Genomic DNA, 21803 nt, shown 5'->3' with positions numbered 1-21803 from the left:
ATCTTGGGAAAGAACTCTAACAATGCATTCTCATAAACCTCAATCAAAACAATATTTTATTCAATGGAATGCATAAATATGTTCATAATGCAGAGAAACAAGAAGCCTATCTGCTGCACTATTTCAATTTCTAATAGTTGCTATTTCTTTCTCTCATTCCCTTCTCTGACAAACACGTAAAATATCTCCTTGTCCAACCCTTTAGTCTTTAATTTTTCCCTTTTTGTCATTTTGACACCAGTGTTAACTGTTACAAAATGAATTACATAATGCCTGTCAAATAACAATAATTGCAATCTCTATGTTTACCTCATGACCTGATCTTTAGAGGATTCTTTGCTTTGGATTTTACCTTTTTGGCTCTATTTAGATCCAAATTGCTATTAAGTTTGAGATAGACTGAACAGAGCTTTCAACGGTAATTGAAAATCTAAAATTACAGCACTCTGTGACACCATTCCCATCTGTCAATAATGACATGCTTTACTGTATAGGTTCTTCTCTTGGCTGGAGGAGGAGGGGGAAGGATGGGGCAGCAATGGCGTTCCCATACCCTTGCGGTGAAGGTTTCAGGTTTGAAAGAAGCCTTAAGTTATTGCAGGCCTTCTGATGCCGTATTGTGCCAGTGGTGGAGGGAGTGAATGTGTAAAGTGAATAGGGGTAGCTATTGTTTAGTTTTTGGAGTATTGTTGCAGTTCTGCTCACCCAAGGCAGCAATGAGATTTTATTATAGCCTTGCAATACTTTAATTGTGGCAGAGGGGTTTTGCAGAGTTGGGAGATAAACCTGCTGAATCTTCTGTCTCTGTATCGTTCCAGTGGCCACAGCATTGGTAGCTTCAGTTGGTGGCAGTGGGATCTCCCTCTAAGATGTTAAAGTTTGAAATTTACTACTGGTTACGCCATTGAATGTCATGAAGAGGGGCTTGCAGGAAAAAAGTCTATCAGGGATGTATCCAAGTTTGAAGCATGCAGTAATAATCCAAGCTTAAAGAAGGTGTCTACCTAGAAGACAATTGACTGTTTGGACTCTGACACTGGCCTAATTAAGGATGGACAAGTTAAGTAATGCTGAGCCAGTCCTCCATCCACAGTTGAGACCTGCTTCAGTGTAAGTGAGCCAAACCATTCCAGGCCTTTTATGTGCAGTATAAATAATACCAAATGCTGTTTGATGTCACTTCCTATCCCCAATGGTTTCCATGAGAACAGTGTACTTGTATCTAATTTCAGTAAGTGTGTTGCAGATGCGCTAAGCAAGAATTATTTTAAAATTATATTGCACCTTTTATAAAAATGCATGATGAAATTTCTAGGCCACTTTTTATCAATGTTTGGATCCATTGGTGTCACATACCTTTCCCATAAGCCATTGTTCATGACTGCTTAATAAAGGGCAGTGGCAGATTATTAAATTAGAATGGTTCAGCAAAAGGTAAGCCTTTTCCAGTAGGGTCATGACTGCTAGCTTGCCAAGGTGTCCTCTTCCAAATACAGGAGTATTGACAACATTGTGATGCGTATTTGCATCCCAGCAGAGATCAAACTCAATACAGACTGGGAATTAACATTCAGGACCCTCCTTCATCTATGTGAATGTTTGGTGAGCATAACTTGTTTTTTGGACAGAATGTGATGATTAAGCTTGTCTTGCTGTTATGTGTTGGATAAACACCAACATGGACTCATTGAAAGGCCTGTTTCTTTGTTGAAGATGGAGCACTAGCATCTTGATGTAAAACAAACCCATAAATCTGAAAACTAATATCCAAAGTCATTCATCCAATCCACTCATCAATATTTAATGGAGTATTTTATGGTATGGGTGAGACAGAAGAGTATTGCCTTAGATCTGCGGCTACTGAGGGAGGTGAGTTCGGGAGTTCCACAATTAGCTTCCAAAAGGATAGCTGCCATGTAAATCGTTTTAAGATATTTAGACACAATTGCACCAGAATGGCAGTAAAATCCAAATAAGCCTGTGATTATTCTATTAATTGAATGACAATCACCAAGCTGTAAAATGTGTGGGCTATGTAAGAGACAGAGCTGCAAGCATATGGATTTTTGCAACATGATCATCAAACAATAAATAAATAAGATCACAATCCTGTTTAAATTCTATAGTTTAATGTTTAATATTAATGTAATGGTCTTGATTTAATTTTATTCATTGTAAAATTGTTCCCTAATGCTGTACAGCCCATGTTCCAGAATAGATATTGCTGGCAATGGAAACCTGCTTATTACTAATGCCTGGCTATGAAATTGTTTCCTTGCTCGGAGCAGATGTTGGCATGACATCCCTTCCAAAATGCTGCTGTGGAACTGATTTTCGGAAGGTTCAAGAATTTGTGACAGTTGAAGTAACTTCTTGGGTACACACACTGTCTTTTTTTTCATTTTCATGTTTCTATTTTACAATCTTAATTGACATCACAAGGTTTCAATATTTCAGTACATAAAGCTTAATGAAGAAATGCTTTCTGCCCCATAAACCCCCTTAATGCATTACTTATAATAAAGGAACTATTCATTTTTAGTTGTGCTGAATATCATTTTGTTTTAATAATGACTAAACTTCAAATGACTTGGAATGCCCTGAGGATTTAATATGATGCTGTATAAATGAAAGCAGTTCCTTTGAGGCATAGATAGTCAAAAAGCACAATGTTTCTGTTTGCTCTTGAAGGAGCTACCGTTCTGACAGCAACTTGCATTTAGACACTGCCTTAATTTTCTAAAACATCCCAAGACATTATGGGAATGTTTTCCCTTTTTGTATTGTTTCAAAGTTTTCCTTCTGACATAGGCCATTCTGCCCGTTGAGTCCTTGCCAGCTCTTCCCCCACTTATTTCCCTGTAACCTATTCTCTCTCGCATGCCCATTTAACAGCACCTGATTCTCAGACCAGCCACCTATTCTAGGGGTAATTTATTGCAGCCGATTAACCTTACAACCAGCATATGGAAGGAAAACAGAGCAACTGAGGGAAGCCCACGTAATCCCAGGGGAATGTGCAAGCTTTACACAGACTGCATGGAGAGGTCACTGGAACTGTGAGACATCTCCACTACCTGCAGTGCCACTGTGCCACCCTTGTGAAAACAACATTTGTCATCAAGCCACATAAGGAATCTTAAATGACATCTTAAAGAAGGAGGGAGAGGTAAAGAGACAGAGAAGGTTAGGATGTAAATTCTGGAGCTTAGGGTTAAAATATCTGAATAGCTGCCAAGGGTGATGTGAGTGAAGTCAGGATTGCATACAAGGGTAGAAGCGGAGGCTCCCAGCAGTCTCAGAGGTTTGTAAACCTGAAGGAGAGTACAGAGTTGGGGAGGACCAAGGCCATGGAGAGATTGGAAATGAGGATGAGAACATTTAAGTCTGGGTATCAACTGGGAGCCATTGTAACTCACTGAGCACAGGGGAAATGGATGCTGGTCAGCCTACAGAAATCAGAGTTTTGGATATTCAAAATTACAATTAAGAAGCAAAACTCTAGGTGAAGATGTTGACATCAAATGAGAATGGACTGAATGTCAGAGGAACTGAGCCAGATCTCTCTTCCTTGAGAAATTTTGGCAGATTTCTTTTGCCTCCTATCAGCTAAATGAATTCATACTTTTATGATTTGATTGACTCATCTCTGTGCTGAATATCAGAATTTATATATCGCCTTGCCATTAGTTATTCATCTTAGAATAAAATTGCCCAGATATTTCTTAATGTGGATAAACAGTAGAAAAGCTTGAGACTACACAAACTCCATTTTATTTTTATCTTTGTAATCTTGTTGAATTCTGAAATCTGTTAGAATTTAGAGTAAAAGTGCACTGATTTTTTTTTAACTGTTTGAACTGGGAGTCATTTTTAAAAGAACTTCAGAAAATACTTAAACTTCCAAATGAATGTAAATGAGGCCAGTTTCTACATTTTCAGGTGAAGTTGATTGTGCAACTTTTATATCAAATTGAAGGTTTTCCCAACGGTGGACAATTGTTGACAAAAGAATGTATAATTGGTTTCATAATGTAGTTAATTACATGGACCAACAAATCCTCTGAAGTTTCATGTACTTAGTGGTCCAGTACACCACCAGATATCATTCTACCTGTTTCTTATTTCTCCATATTTTTTTATGGAGTAAATCAAAAGTGACATTTTATTTGTAGGTGGAGAATTTCAGAGGAAATGGTTAAATAGAGAGGGTAGTGAATCACAAAGTGCACTTTGTCCAGTTTCTGAACCCGTTCATGCCTACCCATATCATTGTATGGCTCAATGAGATGCCTGCCTCTACAGTTGCTAACTTAATTTAACATATTATTATCTTGCCATTGCTTTAAAAACAATGGATTAGTCTCTTTCATTAAATTGGCAAAAAAGATTGATGTTTGTATACCTCAGCTCATCCTTGACCACTACATTATACTGGATAGTAATATATGTACTCAAATTAGCTTTTATGTGCTTTACAGAATTTTTAAAAAATACTGCTTCATTATTTTTTCTTGAGGACCAACCATCAAATGTTTTCTGAAACTGAAAGTGCTGGGGAAACTTAGATATTCAGGCGTCACGTGAGGAGGGAAGGAACAACTTAATGATCTTTCATCAAAACTGGAGGATTACCTATGAAGGAAGTGGTACAGAGAAAAAGGGATGGCATGTACTGACAAACGTATTGATTTCAATGGAAAGGCAATGGGTTACTGCTTGTGATCCTCAGAATCCTCTATCCCTTGTTATCCCTTCAATCTATTGTTTGTGTAATTTATTTTCCCCTTTGGACTAGATTAAAGTGACAGCTGTTCTTTCCATAATCACTCCCAATTGTTGGTAAAATTTCCAATTTTATTAAAGGATTGATGAGACACCTGCCTATTTTCTACAACTGCAAACTAAAATATTACCTACATTCTTTCCAAGTACAAGAAAATGTTTCCACCGTAATAGTGATTGGAGAGATGGTTGAGATACAGATATCCTAAAATTTGATAGTATGAAGGTATTAGAAAAACTGGCTGAACTTAAAAGTGGATAAATATCCAGGGCCAGATGGGATACATGCTAGGATTTTGAGGGAGGTACAGGAGGAAATTTTGGGGCACCAATCAAGATCTTTCAGTGCTCTTTTGATAGAAAAATGGTGCTAGAGGAAAGGAGAGTAGCCAATGTTACTCCCTTATTCAAAAATGGAGTAAGGATCAAACCCTGTCAGTTTAACCCCAATAGTTGGAAAGCTTTTGGAAATGGTAAGCTAGGGCAGGATTGATAGCCATTTAGAAGAAAATTGATTCATTGAGTTAAGCTAGCATTTGTGTGTTAAGGGTAATATCATGTTTAATCAATTTGTTTTGGTAGTTGAAATAGAATTGATGAAGATAATGCAGTCAATGTCATGTACATAGACTTCCTGAAGGCTTTTGTTAAGGTGCCACAAAGTTGAAGCACGTGAAATAAAAGGGACATCGATGACATGAATACAAGATTTGCTAAGTAACAGACAGCCGGGGGCCGAGGTAAATTATTGTTTCTCAGGCTGGATGAAGTGGATATTCTAATTCACCAGTGATTGATGTTAGGTCCATCTGTTTTTTGATCTGCATTAATGATCTAGACTTGGGAATGCAAGTCACAATATCTAAATTGGCAGATAGCAACAAACATGACAGTATTTGGAACTGCAAAGAGAATAGTGATAAATTGCAGTGAGCTATAAACAGGCATGTAGAATGAGTAGATGCATTTTGGTAGGATGAATGAGGAGAGGCAATGTAGAATAAAGGGATACTGTTCTAAAAGGAGTGCAGAGCAGAGGGACCTGGGGTTATGTGTGCACAAGTCGTTGAATATGGCAGGGCAGGTTGAGGAAGTGTGTTAGAAAGGCATACACAGTTCAGGGCTTCATAAAGTGAGGAATAGGGTATAAAAACAATGAAGTCTTGCTGAACCTTTATAAAATACTGGTGTGGGCTCAGGTGGAGGACTGTGTTCAATTTTAGTCACTCTTACAAAAGATGTGAAGGCATTTGGGAGGGTCCAGAAGTGGTTTTCTGAGATGAGGGACTATAGTGACAAAGATGGACTGAAGAGACTGGTGCTGTTTTCTAAGGAGAAGACTGAGAGGAAATCTGATAGAAGTATACAGAATAATGAGGGGTGTAGACATTGGATAGTGGAAGGCTGTTCATGTAGATGGAGGTGTTGAGGTCCTGAGGTCACAGCTACAAAATAAAGCAGAAGGAAATTAAGAATGACAGGAGGAAAAACTCTTTTACACGGCGTATGGTTGGGATCTGGAACGCACTGCCTGTAGATGTGGTGCAGGCAGGTTTCATTGTGCCCTTAAAGAAAGAATTGGGTAAATGTAGGGCGAAGAAAAAGTCACAAGGCCATGGAGAAGGGGCTGGTAGATGGAACTGATGTAGTTGCTCTGCTAGAGAGCCCTTGCAGATACAATGAGTCAACTGGCAGCCTCTGATGCTCTAAGCATCCTGTTCTATGATTTTAACTTTTCTCTTTGTTCTGTTTGTCACTGCATAGCTTAGATTAGATCTTGGAGAACTGGAAACCCACTCACAACAAGGCTGGATGAATCACAGAACTGATCTATATGTCAGCTGGACCTGTCATGTTACTTAACTGCTAAATAACAGCATGGTGCTGACATTGCATGGGAATTGTGACATAATTTGTACCTTTATTCCAGAGCGATTATCCTGGGGAAATGTGACCACTGAGGTGTAGGATGAAGAGTGAGACAGAATTCACACTTGTTTAAGAACATAGGGGAAGAGGCGATTTCCTCTGAGCATTGGGTTTATAATTTGATCAGAGCAAGAGTCCATTTTCCTTCATTTGAATGTTTGTTTGAGTGATGTTTGAAATAAATCATGCTTTCGATTCAAGTAGATAACTTCTGAGAGGTTTGCTAGTTGGAAGCAGTTACAACACACATGTAATGTAAATAATTTAACTCTGAATTATACAGATAAGAAAGAGTATAAGCCTTATAAATAAGGAAATTTCTGTCATGTAATGAAATAACCAGTTTGGTGAAATGCAGTTTATTTTTTCAAATAGTGAAACAAACTTTGCCCCAACAACTTGTTCATAATTACAATCTTGTATAATAACACTGGTAAGAATTTTGTAAACTGAGCTGTGAAGAATTTATCCTGACAGGTAATTTGTGAACACACAGTGTGGTTGACTCAGGGAAGGCCGACATTTAGCTTTATTCACCATTTGATACATTAAAATAAGCTGGTGCAATATAGGACTAATTTTCAAGTCTGACTTAACATTTGTTTTTGCTGTGTAATTGGTATGGAACAAGGCACAATGGGAGTATTGCATGAGTACACTCATGAGTTTTACATGAGTTCAAGAAAAATAAATGTTTGTCATTTCTTTAAAAGCTCAGACAGCCCATTGTGAGACTGTAATTAGTTTATATCAGATTGTCTTTAAAATTACAAAAATATGTCCATTTCATGTCTTGCTGGAAGCTAGTCCTAAAGCACAGCAGAAACAAAATAATTAATGGTGTTACAGAAATCCGTGGCACGTTTGCTTTAGAAAATATTACCTTTTCAGTTAAGGTTTCATTCTATAATGGGTGAACGCCATCTACAACATTATTTGACGATGCTTGAAATATAAACTTTCTGTTAACTTCTAGCAGAAACAGGGAAGAGTTAGTCTATGAGAAATAGTTAAGGGTGCACGTAATTTAAAGCTTAATGTTCAATGGTTTTTTGAAGTTTGAATAAGGTGAAGCAGTGGACCCAATGTAGACTTTGAATAATTGACATTTCAGACCGATGTCATGTCCTGCGGATACTACTATAATGAGATACAAAGACTTGCAAATGTGCACATCTTTATAACAACTTATGGAAGATGAATTGTACAAGCTTCTCTGGGGAGCTAATAAATTATGGTGCAGTCAATCTTGCTGTATATACACATTTTTATTTGTTTGATGCTATATCAATTGCATCCTGAAGCAACTTAAATTGTGATACGGTAATCTATGTAGATTGCTATTTTTGTGCCTTTTGTGGAATTTTCTACATATAATAAATTTCACATTGTCAGGGCTGTGTAACAATTTAAAACTGTGCTACTGGCAACAGAATTAAACATGTCATTTAAAATATTTGAGTTTTACTGTAATTTCAAAAGAAAAAAGTCTTCCAAATGCAGTTTTATTCTTGATCGGCAAAGCATTTGAAACTTGCCAACCATCCACAAATAAGCCAAAATAAATTGATGGGTGGGTGGAGACAGCATTGTAAGGTGGGGGTGATATTAGCCAGGTATACAGGAGTTGGCTTTCTGCTTTAGTTCCAGTCCATTTTTACCTTTCCTGCACAGGGTCATGGGTTGTATTAAAGTCATATTGTTAATGTTCAAACTGTTTCAATGAGCATGCAAGGGACTTACTATATTCTGCTTGAAAATATTTTAATTGCTATTGGTTATATTTTTATGTGATTCTTTGCCAGGAATGAAAATGGAGTGTTTTTTTTAAATTAGCAAATAATTCTTACAAAGCTTACAGAACTTATGGCACAGAAATAAGTTATTAAGATCAACCAGCTTGTGTTGGTATTTATGTTCCATAAAAGCAGTAATTCTAATTCCCAGGCACTGAACAACACGGTAATAAATTCATCCCAAAGCAATGGTTGCTTCTGTAGTTTTGATTTAAAGTTTGAGGATCTTCAACAGGATTCACATGTTATTTTTGTTTCCGTACAGGTGTGACAGGATCAGGAAGTACCGAGTGCTCATGTGGCAGAAATCATTTCACGTGCGCAGTGAGTGCGTTTGGCGAGTGTACCTGTATTCCAGCTCAGTGGCAGTGTGATGGAGACAATGATTGTGGAGATCATAGTGATGAAGATGGTTGCAGTAAGTAACTTAGCAGCCATTGAAGACTGATCATTGTTCTCAACCCAAATATCATTTATGTTAAATCTTTTCATTGAACCAACCTACTGTGGTTGTCTCGGTGAAGTTGTTATGATAGTCTGTTTCGCTCTCATTTGCTTTTTCATTCACTTCCTTATGATTTAATTTTATCCTTAAAATGATGCACATCTTAGAATTGAACACGGGTAGGTAACTGTAAGCACACAGTGTAGTACTGACTACAACTTAAAAGCATAAATCTCTTGTTGGTGATTCCCATATGAATTTTGCTCACAATTTGCATAAAATATCCAGGAAAGTTTTAACATTTTAGATTCTAATTTAATTAGTTCATTTCTAATGCATCAAGAAAGCCACAAGGGACTGAAGTCTGTTGTGCCAAATGTCACATTTGTGCAACATTTGGTGCCACGATAGGGAAACCCAGTTATCTTTCCAGATGGCCTTCCTCCACCTACATGTTTATGTATATACATAAGGATGTTGTCAAATTTTAGAGAGGTCCAAAGCAAGCCAAAGTATATACAGTATTCAAAAGAAAAATAATTCAAATTCAGCATCATGGGCCAGTTTCTCTTGTATCAAGGCCTAGTAGAATAACGGACCTAATATAGATTGCTAGAATTTTGCAGATGACTTTGCCCACAGCCTTCAACTGAATTATCCAAGGGTTCCCTTCCCTTTTGAATAGCTTTCTAAAACTATATTTTCTAAGTATTTGATAATTTTCATTTTAAAGATTCCTTTGTATTCTGCCATTATCTATAATTCTGAAATATCATCTCAGTCTTAATGCACAAAGCATTAAAATATTTCTCCTAACCATTCCCTTTGTTGTTTTGCTGATGGTAAAATTATGTCCTCTAGCCACATGCTTGACATTGAAATCAAGCACAAGGTTCATTTGTATGACTATCTGGTAATTGGAGCAGCTCAACTTCCAACTGTTGAGTTGGTGTTGACTTTGAGAGGAAGTGACATCTCAAATGGAATGTCATGTGATGTAATAATGCTATAGGTGCAACAAAAGTGGAAATACTGAGTTGCTTTTATACACTTGATAGTCTAGTTCCCTCAAAATGTTGATCAATGTAGTTTAACCTTTGAAAAATAACTTTGAGGAAAATTGGTGCAGGAAGTTGCAATTCTGTTTTTATGTATGTTTTAACCAAACTTGTTTGAGGAGCTTAGTGATACTCTGGGAACTTCTTATGGTCATACTTCTGGTTCTTGTATCTATCTACTGAAGTTATGGATCCTTCCATTGACAAGCACCATGATATTAGTTTACGCAGTGAATGGTGATAGTTGAATTCAGTCAGAACGGCTCCCAGAGCAATGATGTGGTGTTCCTACTGTGACCCCATGGAAGCTGTAGACCTACTAATACAGGGTCAATATTTGATTTAAACTGGAGGCCAACAAAGTTGTGACATGGGACACTCTTCCACTTCCTGCACCCAGCTCCCACAATGAGTCGAAGGAAAAGATTGTCATGTTTTAAGAGGTGACGTGACAGAGATATATAAAATTATAAGAGGCATAGTTAGGATTAGATAGTCAGTATCTATTTCCCATGGTAGGAATATCTAAAACCAGAGGGCATAGGTTTAAGGTGAGAGGGAGGAAGTTTAATGGGGATCTGATGGGTCAATTTTTCCACAAAGAGAGTAGTTGGTATCTGGAATGAGCTGCCAGAGAAGGTAGTGGAGGCAGGAACAGTAATGACATTTAAAAGGTATCTGGACAGGTACATGAATGAGCAAGATGTAGAAGGATATGGAATTTATACAGGCAACCAGTATTAATATAGATGAGTATTGAAGGTTGGTATAAGCATGATGGGCTGCAGGGCCTGTCTCTATGCTGTACAACTCTATGCTCCTATCATTTCACCCAGGCAAATACACAAAGCTTATTCGGGGAAGGCACAGGAGTACAGGGCAAGCTTCTTAAACATTGTGCATACCTCCTGAGCTGGTATTTCTTTACGTGCTGGGCCCTGGGTAATCTACTGTGTTCCTGTGCAGGAGATGGTCAAGATCAAGGGAGAGGAAGAAAATTTTATTTTATCCCATAACCTGACATTTCCTTTGGTGCCAAGGTTGTTACTTTTTTAGTTTTGAGGTTGGAAAGTAAACATGTATCCAAGAAGAGTTTTCTTCCCAAACTAAATGCATTTCTTACCAGGTATGCACACTTGGAATTTTTCCCTCCTTGAACTCAAAAAGATTGAGAATAGTTGCAACCTCGTTAGCATTAGCAAACCCAGCTTGAACAATAAGGAAATGTAGAGGCCTCCTTTATGAATGTCTTCATGTTAGGGTAGGCGGTGCCTTTACCCATTAAAAAGAGTTTGATGAATGTGTTTAAAAACATTTTTAGAAAAATGCAAGGTTTCTGAATGTTCTTCAGTCTTTCCTTAGCCTGATTAAAAGGTGCAAACATTCTTCCTGCAAATGGCTACTAGGTGAAAGGTCAAATGGTACAATTTATATCAAAACTTCCCACTTCTCCACAACCCTGATGAACATTGGCAAAGAACCCGATATGTGGTCACTGACCTAGTGTCCTTGCCAGGAACAACTATATCCTGGAATTTCTGATGGAGAAATGTACCAGCCAAGAGAAATAACATTTAAACATGGTGCACTTCAAGTTTCTTTCCTAATTTTCTCTGCTTCTAAAGGCACTGTTGCCGCTTAGAGCAATGAATTCCATAACCACCGACAGCCCTTTGCTACCTAATCTGAGCAATGTTTCCTCAAGTATATAATTGAATAACTGGCTACGAGAACAGAATGGAAGGGGAATATCAGAGCCATACCACTCTCGTGTCCTGTAATGTTCATACACCGTCTACTGACCAAAATTACCACCCATTATAAGCAGAACCAGAAGTCTTCTAGTCTATAACAGGAGATTGTAATTTGCTCAGTACCTACGTACCCCAGGCTCAGGCTAAAAATTGAAGAGGACAGAAACCCATTGAATCAGAGCTAACTCTGCACTGCACCTTTTCTGCAGTTTCCTTGGGGCTTTTCGGTTCAACAGATACAAATCAGAAGGGCTATTTTAATGAAAACGAGGCACTTCAGTCTCCTACTTCAGTTTGCTTTCAAGTTGCTCATTTGACACCCATGAAGTATTAACTTTAAGGCTCAGTCTTGAACTAGAGTGGCAAGAAAATTTCAAATTTGTTATTTTATTTTCTTTTTCAGGCACTTCACACCACAGGTGAACTCTTGACTGCTCTTGGAATCAAATCTATATTAAATTGTTTAGAACAGAGTTTTTATTCATTGTCAGAAAGAGCTGTTCTAAACTGTTCAAAAATTTACATTTGAATTTTATAGGCAAATAACACATATGGTTTATTTGGATCTTTTGTTGTGTTTTGACTGCTATTCCAGCATAATTTTGTGTTATCTGTGCATAACTCTTAAAAATGTGATTACCAATAAGTAATTTTCTATGGAATACAGCATTTTCCTGGTATCTGTGGATTTTAGCAAGGTGCTTGACAAGGCTCCCCATGGTACTCATTCAGAAAGTCATGAAGTATGGGATCCATGGAAAATTGGCTGTGTGGTTTCGAAACTTGCTTGCCCACAGAAGGCAGAGGGTGGTTGTAGAAGGGGAGTATTCTACCTGGAGGTCGGTGACTAGTGGTGTTTCACAGGGATCTGTTGGGACTCCTGCTCTTTGTGATTTTTATGAATGATTTGGATGAGGAAGTGGAAGGATGGGTTGGTAAGTTTGTAGATGACACGAAGGTTGGTAGTGTAGTAGATGGTGAAGAAGGTTGTCATAGGTTGCAATGGAATTTAGACAGGATGCAGAGATGGGCGGAGAAGTGGCAGATGGAGTTCAATCCAGTGAAGTGTGAAGTGTGAAGTGATACACTTCGGAAGAACGAACTTGAAGGCAGAGTACATGATCAAGGGCAGGATTCTTAGCAGTGTGGAAGAACACAGAGACCTTGGGGTCCAAGTACATAGATCCCTCACAAGTGGATAGGGCTGTTAAGAAGGTGTATGGTGTGCTGGCCTTCATTAGCTGGGGGATTGAGTTCAAGAGCCGAGAGGTAATGTTGCAGCTCTAAAACTCTGGTTAGACCACACTTGGAATATTGTGTTTTCTGGTCACCACATTATAGGAAGGACGTAGAAGCTTTGGAGAGGGTGCAGAGGAGATTTACAAGGATGCTATCTGGGTTGGAGAGCATATCTTATGAGGGGCGGATGAGCAATTTAGGGCTTTTCTCTTTGGAGTGACGGAGGATGAGAGGAGACTTGATAGAGGTACATAAGATTATGAGAGGCATAGACAGAGTGGACAGCCATCATCTTTTCCCCAGGGCGGCAATGGCCAATACTAGAGATCACCCTTTTAAGGTGTGTGGAGGAAAGTTTAGGGGAGATGTCAGAGGTGTTTTTTTTCACACAGAGAGTGGTGGATGCCTGAAATGCACTGCCAGGGGTTGTGGTGAGGGCTGATATGATAGGGTCTTTTAAGAGACTATTAGATAGGCACATGGATGAAAGATAAATAGGGGGTTATGGGAGGTGAAGTAGAGAGGGGGATAGATTGAATTGGGGATAAGGTTTGTATAGGTTGGCACAACACCGTGGGCCAAAGGGCCAGTACAGTGCCGTACTGTTCTATGTTCTATATCAAACATTAATGAGCACTGGTATATTTTCAACCTACAGTTGCAGTATCTTACACTGGAAACCCATTAGCAAATTAGAAGGCACTTTTCGATTCAAGGTAGTTTCTAACATGGTGATAAATAATGAAATATTTAAGATGACCTAATTCCAAGTTCTGCCGATAAATCTTGATAGTTATTAATTTCTTGCCTTCCCAAGGAATTAAATTAAAATGAAGTTGATAATTTTATGGTCCTTAGTGGGTCCATCAATAGGCTTTTAAATTATTAATGCATTTTGAGAACAGTATATGGAAGGTGGTATCACTTAATTAAAACAAATGGTCTCAGAGCACAACAGGCTCAAAAATGGATTGGTTAATGCCTATTTTTCATATGCGAATGCCATAAAAATTGATTTAACCTCGAGTTGATAGCTCTAGCAATCATTTTGAAGTGAGAGGTTGTCCACTTGAAACTGGATGGGGCATCTGCAGGTAAAGTTCACACTGATGTGCCTGATGTTTTTCTGGTATCAGGCATGTATCTCACGATGCAGTTATTTGTGCCTCACCCATTTCTGCCTAAATTGGACCTTGAAGAGCACATGGTGCTAATTCGTTACTTTTCATTATTTGAAAAAGCATTTTTACTGACATCAGGAGACCAGGCTGGGCAGCTTCAGAATTGCTGCAGCCTGCTCAACACTTTTCAACAGTCAGAGAGTTGTTACAATTAACAGGAAATGTTTCCTGCAGCATTTAGCTGCTGAGATTCTTATACTGTTGGTGATTTAGTAGTGACTCTGCTGGCAGCACTTCATTAACAGCTTTTCCAGGTGATGAACGGCAGGGTCTCTTGCAATTCCAGCAGCTGCCACCCCAGTGTCACTTATCCCTGCATAATTGCAGGGTGTGATTTGTCCAAAGGAAGTAACCATGCTAGTGTGTTCAGAAAAGGTTATAATAAATAATGTAAGTGATCTTTTAAAAAAAAACAGCTGAGCCTGAACATGAATACTTTGGTGCCTTTTCCCTTTTCACAATCGTGTTCGGTGGTCTTTGATGTCCTGGTGCTATGTCTCTGCGTTCTCTCTGTGTCTGCAGACTAGCTGCTGGAAGGTGGTTCACTTTTATTTTGAGTCCATGTAGATGTAGTGGATGACCCATGAGAAGCTCTTGCTCTAAGTGGGTGGGTCTTAGATAACTGCCCAGGGCCAATTGAAGGAGCAGTCTGGATGACTGGCTGTGTGGTATGGGTGAGTGTGTTGTCTGAGAGGCTGTGATAGGATTGATTGGTACTCTTGTGAGGGGAGGGGAGTTATATCAATGTCCTGACCCTGCATACAAGGACTCCTCTTGGGAGGCTGTGTTAGATAATAGTTCAACCATCTGCTGGCACTCACCCCCTCTCCATTGTTTCAACTCCCAAAGCAAGCTGAGCTGGGGGACAGATCCCAACTCACCAGTGGCTGGTCGCTGTCGTCTTTGCTCTTCTCAGAATTCAGCTGTTTGCACATTTCGAGCCAGACTCCACTCACAACAGAGAGGTGGGAGGCATGTTGCTGCCCCTGCAGAAGAGAGACCAGTTCCACTTTGCCAGAATTCTGTTACTGTAGGAGAGTGATCTGCCTACTTGTGGCAACTTTCTACTCACGCTGGGGAGCAATCAATTGATGGGCAGCATCTCTCTGATCATAGACAGCAGCTAACTGCTAATGTCTGACATCCCCTTTGTTCCTGAAGAACTGAGTGTTGCTCATGGGCAACATCCCTCTACCCCTATATAATTGGCATCTCTCCGCTCAATGAGGCGATCAAGCAGCTCCAAGGTTGTTCCTTTACCATCTCAAACCCCTTCTATGTACCAGAGTCCAGACCTCCAGATAGATCAGTGTGAGGCTGTAAGGAAGCAGCAAGACACTGTGTAGCCTTCTACTATGCCTCCATAGATGCTGTCACCTGCAGTAGCAGGTGCTGTGTGCCAGGATTGTTGTTGATCATCAGCAAAGAAGTGTGTAAAACCTCAAGAATGTAGAGCATAGACTTCTGGATCTACACAATCCCCTGCAAGACTACGGAGATGGATTCCTCCATCCTCCTGATTATCTCCTGCAATTGGCCAGGTGGACCAGACAATGTGCTAACCATCTTGTAGTGCATTCACATCAGTCTGACAGTGAAATTGTGGTCTTTATCTGAGTCCTCTGGGGCTTACTCCATCTGCAGCTCCTGCTCTATTTCTGCCTCTTCTTGGGAGGGGCAGCAAGTGGTCTATCCAGAAAATCTGAAAGGACAAAAATAGATATGACTTGCACTTGTAGGTTGGTGCAAAAACATCTTTGTGGTTATGTGGCAGCACAGATGTTAACAAGCATCTGCTGCTGATCATATCAAGAGGGATGTAGTCATGACAAGGAAACATTGTTAGTGAGTTTTGCTAGTTTTAGTAGTTAGTACCTTTTGCATATTAAGTTAGGGCGTGAAACTTCTTGTATCATTGCTTCATCTTGTGGGGACTCTCGCTCCTTAAGGATTTTACTCAAGCTCCCTCCTAGCAAACTTTGATGCCCTGATGGCTGTCCTGGCAAACAAGACTACGTTCCTGGCATGTATCCACATTATAAGGACCTATTATAACATCCTTTTCCAGGAACTGTCTCCCTTCACGCTGACTGCCCCTAGATTCTCCTCTTTCCAACCCCCCCCCCCCCGCTTTATTCCCCACTCTATGGCAGGCATAATGTGCTATTGACTGACTGTCATGGCAGTTATGCCTATAAGGGCTGACTCCCTTCTGTAAGTGGTACACAATAAAATGTTATCAGCTGTATCATATGAACCTGGTCCATTGTGGAACCACACATGTCCTGTTTAAGGGGCTGTTTCTGAGTGTAAACCACTCCTTTCTTGACTTGAACCATTTTTAGCCAGGCTACTTTTGTGAAAACAAAAGAAACCTCATTCTCTATATCTACATTTTCCAAAATGTAGTCTAAGTTATTGCAGTTCTAATAGAAATGACATTTCCACCGAATATTCATTGTAAATTGATTTGAAATTGTCTAAATAATGTAGTGGTTGAGGGTTTATTTCACACTGGGATTGCCTGGCTTTGTCCCAGTACTTGCTTTCATTTTGGTCTGCCAGCTGTGTTTGCCGTCACTAGGTGTGATGGTTCTCAGCAGGCGATCATGTTAAATCTCTCTCTCCATGGAGATGATGGCAATTTGACCCTTGCAGCAAGTTGTGAGGCCTTCGTTGGAAGTGGTTTTGGAAACTGTAGAGAGTTTGTGACGTTTACAGCTACCAAAATAATCAGGTACCAGAGTTATTGAGATCCAAACAACCTAAGCAGGGATTGCCACCCAGTGACATGGTGATAATGAAGCAGAAATTCCTCTCTTCTGCAGGAGCAGGATGCCGAGAGGAAATTCTGTAAGTTTATGGAAGAAAAACAGGGCAAAATCCCTTCTGATATTCTTCCCCATGCTTCGCCCAAGTGATGTTTAACCTCACGGCAATCTACAGAGGAGCAGTGGGAAGTAGTTGGAGAGAAAAACAATATCGATGTACCCATTAGGTAGAAGGAATGCAGGAAGAAGTGTAATGATCTGACCTGAGTGCTAAAGTCTTTCTCTCTCCTCAGTTAGCACCTTTATGTGGTAACCTCAGCACAGATTTTCTTTCCACTTTATAAATTTTGAATTGTCAATTTTTTTTCTGGTGGGAGAGGGTTAGAAGTTGTGTTTTTTAAAAGTAATGCCAACTTTAAGTTCTGTAGTTTGGCATACGTAGTCTAAAACCATGAGTCCACTGGTGGATAAATATTTTAACTATGTTCTGGGTACTTCCAAAATTTCTGTATGAATGTGGCTCACAAAATAGTACCTCGAGGTCGCCCATCTGAACTTTTCGTTCTATTTCTTTTTCCTCAGATGCTGCTGATTGTTTCCAGCATTTCCTGTTTTTTTTATTATTTCAGATTTCCAGCATTTACAATTTCTCACTTTTCATAACACCTCATTGTTTGACGGGAAGGATAATGGTTATGAGACCAGCAGTTAAAGCATCTAAAAACTAACCCATGAAATCCCTGAAGTATTGTTCAATTCCTTCACTTTAACTTGTAACTGAAGTTCAAACAAGCAGAATGACCCTTGTAACAAGGCATAATTTATATATAAATGGCTACCAGTTATTGGTAATGTCAGACACCCTAATCATTTGTGTTCTCCCAATCAATCAGAACATGACTGAACTATAACTCAGCTCCACTTACCTGGCTTTTGACCTTCAATACCCAACTGACCTGAATTTGTGGCTGGCAAACAGTTTCAGTCTTGGAAATTTCATTTGACCCAGTATTCAGAGACTTGTAGGGCAAAGGATTCCATGTCTTTGTTACCCTTCTATTTTCATTCCTGTGTTGCCGCCTTCTGCTTTTAATATTGTTCCCGTTGTCCTTGGCTGCCCACCTTCAGGTGACATGTTGAAGACATTCCCAACACCTGGATTTCAATTTCCCAGTAACCAGATGATTGGCATATTGGAAAGAAAAATTCTTGCCCTTATTTATAAATCCCTTTTTTATCAGTCCTTCCATATCATATCTCCACAACCTCCTCCTCTGAATTTGCACTCTCACTTTCTTCAATTTATAATGGGCCTTCTCTCTGTGCCTCCACCTACAGCAGGCTCCAAAGCCAACCTGGTCATGGACTGGGAATTTTCTTCCTTCCTTGGTACGTTTCTCAACACCTTCACTTCTCTTTAAAGCTCAGGTGTGCACTTGTGCATCATGTTTATAATATGGTTTTAAACAGTTGTTCCATCAAATATCCTGTATATGTGCCAGGACAGCAATAGAATACGATGGTGAAATTATAATATTCTGATGGTAATTATGTTGGTACACAAAATAAAATATGTGACAATGGCATTTCAAATAGATTACTTTTTGTCATTTTCCATTGCACTGGGTGGCATCACATCAGTGACTAATGTAGATTTAAGGCTAGTGCTATAATAATGCATTTCCAGAGTGCCTCTCCTCAAGCTCCTACATATCACTATCCCTGTGGCTGTAAAGTGGTGATGGAAGATCACTGACCTGTGGTTGAAACAATGGCAATGGCCTTGGAGGAACGGTTCCAAACCACAAATGCCCAGGTACCTGAACTATCTCAGCGTGGGTGGCAGGAGTTCGGGTGGGGAACAGTCAAAGGCACTGGTAGAATGGCAGGGGTGGGAGGACAAATACTATGGACGGTAGGTTCATGCTCCATGGGTCACTGCTGCTCCCTTGGGCTTCTGCCCCAGCAGTCTTGGTAATCTGTTGGAGAATTGCTCTGAAACCCCTTTACACTCTATAGTCCACAACCATGACAGTGACAGTCTGAGCTTGAATGCAGCAAGCTGACAACAGTCTGAGCTTCTCTGCAGCATTCATATATTGGGCAGCTTCTGTTTGTGCTGTGGTGTCATCCGTGGCATACTGTCTCATACTCAGGCCCACATACTGGCCACCTCTTCTACTCTGGAAATGATAGGCTGTACGCCTGCACAGCTCAGTATCAGTGGTTCCAGGCTCTTTGATGTTGAACAGAGGCTAAGTGTCATCACAAAACAACAAGAATTTTTTCTTTAGTGCATAACCATCAGTCTTCGTCTGTAGCCTGCCCCATCACTGAGCTCTCTTGCGTGTGTAATGTTGCCCTCCAGAGAGTTGTAGCTGTGATCTACCTTCCCATACCATGGCAGCAAGCCACACAAGTCCAGTGTCTCATCACATGCCATTTTATCTCTGTGTTATCCTGCAAAGTACCCACAGAGTGAGTTTCTCAGCTGGTAAAATTGAGTAATAGTAGATCTTTATCAACATTTCCCTGCTGTTCTTACACAGTGTACAGTGTAAAGTCATACTGGAATCAGGTAGTGAAAATGGAGTTGACAAATCATCTTAGCCTTAAACTGGTCAGCTCAACAGTTACCATAACTGGAAACTAAGGTACCCTCTTTCTTGCACTCAGTGGCGTAGAGATGCTGAGACCACAACTAACTCAGCATGGAAGAGGTACTTTCTCACTGTAACTGGCCACACTATGCACAGTAGATAAGATAAGATAAGATCTTTATCAGTCACATGTACATTGGTGCCAACATAGCATGTCCATAACTTCCTAACCCGTATGTCTTTGGAAACACACAGTGAAATACATCTTTTGTGTAGTGATTTTGGGGGGCAACCCGCAAGTGTTGCCACGCTTCTGGCGCCAACATAGCATGCCCATAACTTCCTAACCCGTACGTCTTTGGAATGTGGGAGGAAACCGGAGCACCTGGAGGAAACCCACACAGAAACAGGGAGAACGTACAAACTCCTTACAGACTGACTGAGGCCTGAGTTTAGAACACAGTAATTTATGCTTTTAAGCAAAAGATTGATTTTATTTTAATGGTTTCGTTGTGTTTATAACTGTTGCACTAAGCAAGTGACAGTTTGGCTTAACTGGCCATTTATATACAGGGTGTTTCTGTTTATCAGCTGTCAGTCCTGATTCAGAGGCAGCATTCTTGGTTTTGGTGGAGAAGGTCGATCAGTTCAGGTCTACTCCAGGGATTTAAGCTCATGAACCAGACTGACACATCAGTACAGGGTTGATAACACATTGCACTTTTGGAAATGACAGGCTGGAAATTACTTCACTTCCTTTTTAAATGGTATTTAAACATTGTTGTGGCTCACCCCAAATCTGTTTGTGAAAGTCTCATAAAGGTCAAGATTGTCATCTGCCTGGTTCGCAGAACTCCATTGTCAGGCTTCCCTGTGTATCACCATCATGAAACTGGTGTTAAATTTAGTACAGGATTCTGTATTGAACTCTTGCAAGTTTTCACAGTCAGCATTTAGCCTTAGGTGCAATCTCTGCAGCTATCTCTAAAGGGGGCATTCCACAATAAAAATAATACTCTTCCAGTAACAACTAAATGAATGGATGCTGCAGTGCTGGGAGGGAGCGGTGGGAAGGTGGCTGTAGAGGATCAGAGTGGACCGGCACATATTGTTGAAGAACTTTGTCATTGGAGGCTTTTATTTTAGTATAAGGGGCCACAGAAACCCTCCAGGGCTAAAGCTAGGATAGTTTGGCAAGCGGTGGCCAGGGTGGTCTCTATAGGAAGCAAGCCAAGTCTTTGAATGCCTGTTATTTGGGGAAGCCTGCAGGAGATGCCCATACTAGGTCCACCTGCTATTTGTGGATGAAGGAAAAGTAGATGAGGTCTCCTCTCCTTGAGAATGGAGTTTGAGTGACCTCCAAGATACAACAGAGGACAGCAGGCTGTGAGAGGAGACAGAGGTCAACAGCAGCAACCTGGTATGGTCTTGAGGCTGAGAAGCTTATTAACAGTGACCTTGAACTCAATGGCAGACATATTTGAAGATGCAGGGGAATCAAATTTCTGCAAGGACAAAGAACAGAGTCTGACCACTGGACCTTGGTTTTGCACAGTTTCAGGGGATGCTGCACAGCATTTTCTTTTTGGAGTTGCACAAAGGACTTTCTAAACTGTTATTTTTCAGTTGAGTAATTAATGTGAGGCTCCTCATGTGAGCACAGTGGATTCCACATCACTATTCAAATAACTTGGGCAATGTGTTTTACTCAAACAACATCACTAAAATAAATTATCTGGTTGTTAACTTATTATTGATTGTGGGACCTTGATGCACACAATTCTTCTTGTAACAACTACACTTTAGCAATGCTTCATTGGCAATAAAATTGTGCGATGTTCTGGAATGCCAAAAAGTGCTGCATGCAAGTTGTTTCATTGGGCAGTTGGGAGGATTGAATATTCCCTATACTGAGACTTGATGGATCCAGGCTTGTGATTCTGTGAAGATGTCACTTGATTTACTTGTTTTTTTGTGCCAAGTGTTACTGTGCCTAACTCATCTGGAAACATTCCCCAAAGAAGTAAAGTCAGTCTTCTTCAAAGTCCCTCGGGCAGTGAGCTGCATTACAATTCTCTATGTGAGAATAGACATGATATGTGTCTGTTGTATCTTTTACTTTGTAGCAGATTATAAGCATACAGTGATCACTCGGTTCTAAGGTTCTGGCCAGTGTATAAATACTTTTCAAGCATAAGTGCTTGGAGATTGGATTTCACCCCATTTTGGTACACTCACTATCAGC

At 39.9% G+C, this 21803-nt stretch overlaps 1 protein-coding gene across 4 annotated transcripts in view; it reads left to right on the top strand.

The window, feature by feature from the left end:
- Positions 1-21803, top strand: part of lrp4 (low density lipoprotein receptor-related protein 4) — a 341005-nt gene that overhangs the window by 144822 nt on the left and 174380 nt on the right. For all 4 annotated transcript variants that reach the window (XM_052029316.1, XM_052029315.1, XM_052029314.1 and 1 more), the window contains exon 2: positions 8776-8928. In XM_052029316.1, the coding sequence (XP_051885276.1) occupies positions 8776-8928 (153 nt within the window). The remainder of the gene's footprint in view (positions 1-8775; positions 8929-21803) is intronic.

This window comes from Pristis pectinata, chromosome 14 (assembly GCF_009764475.1).
Source record: "Pristis pectinata isolate sPriPec2 chromosome 14, sPriPec2.1.pri, whole genome shotgun sequence".
NCBI classification, from domain to species: Eukaryota; Metazoa; Chordata; class Chondrichthyes; order Rhinopristiformes; family Pristidae; genus Pristis; species Pristis pectinata.
Note: the sequence above shows the minus strand (reverse complement) of the source record. Positions and strands in the feature narration are given on the sequence as shown.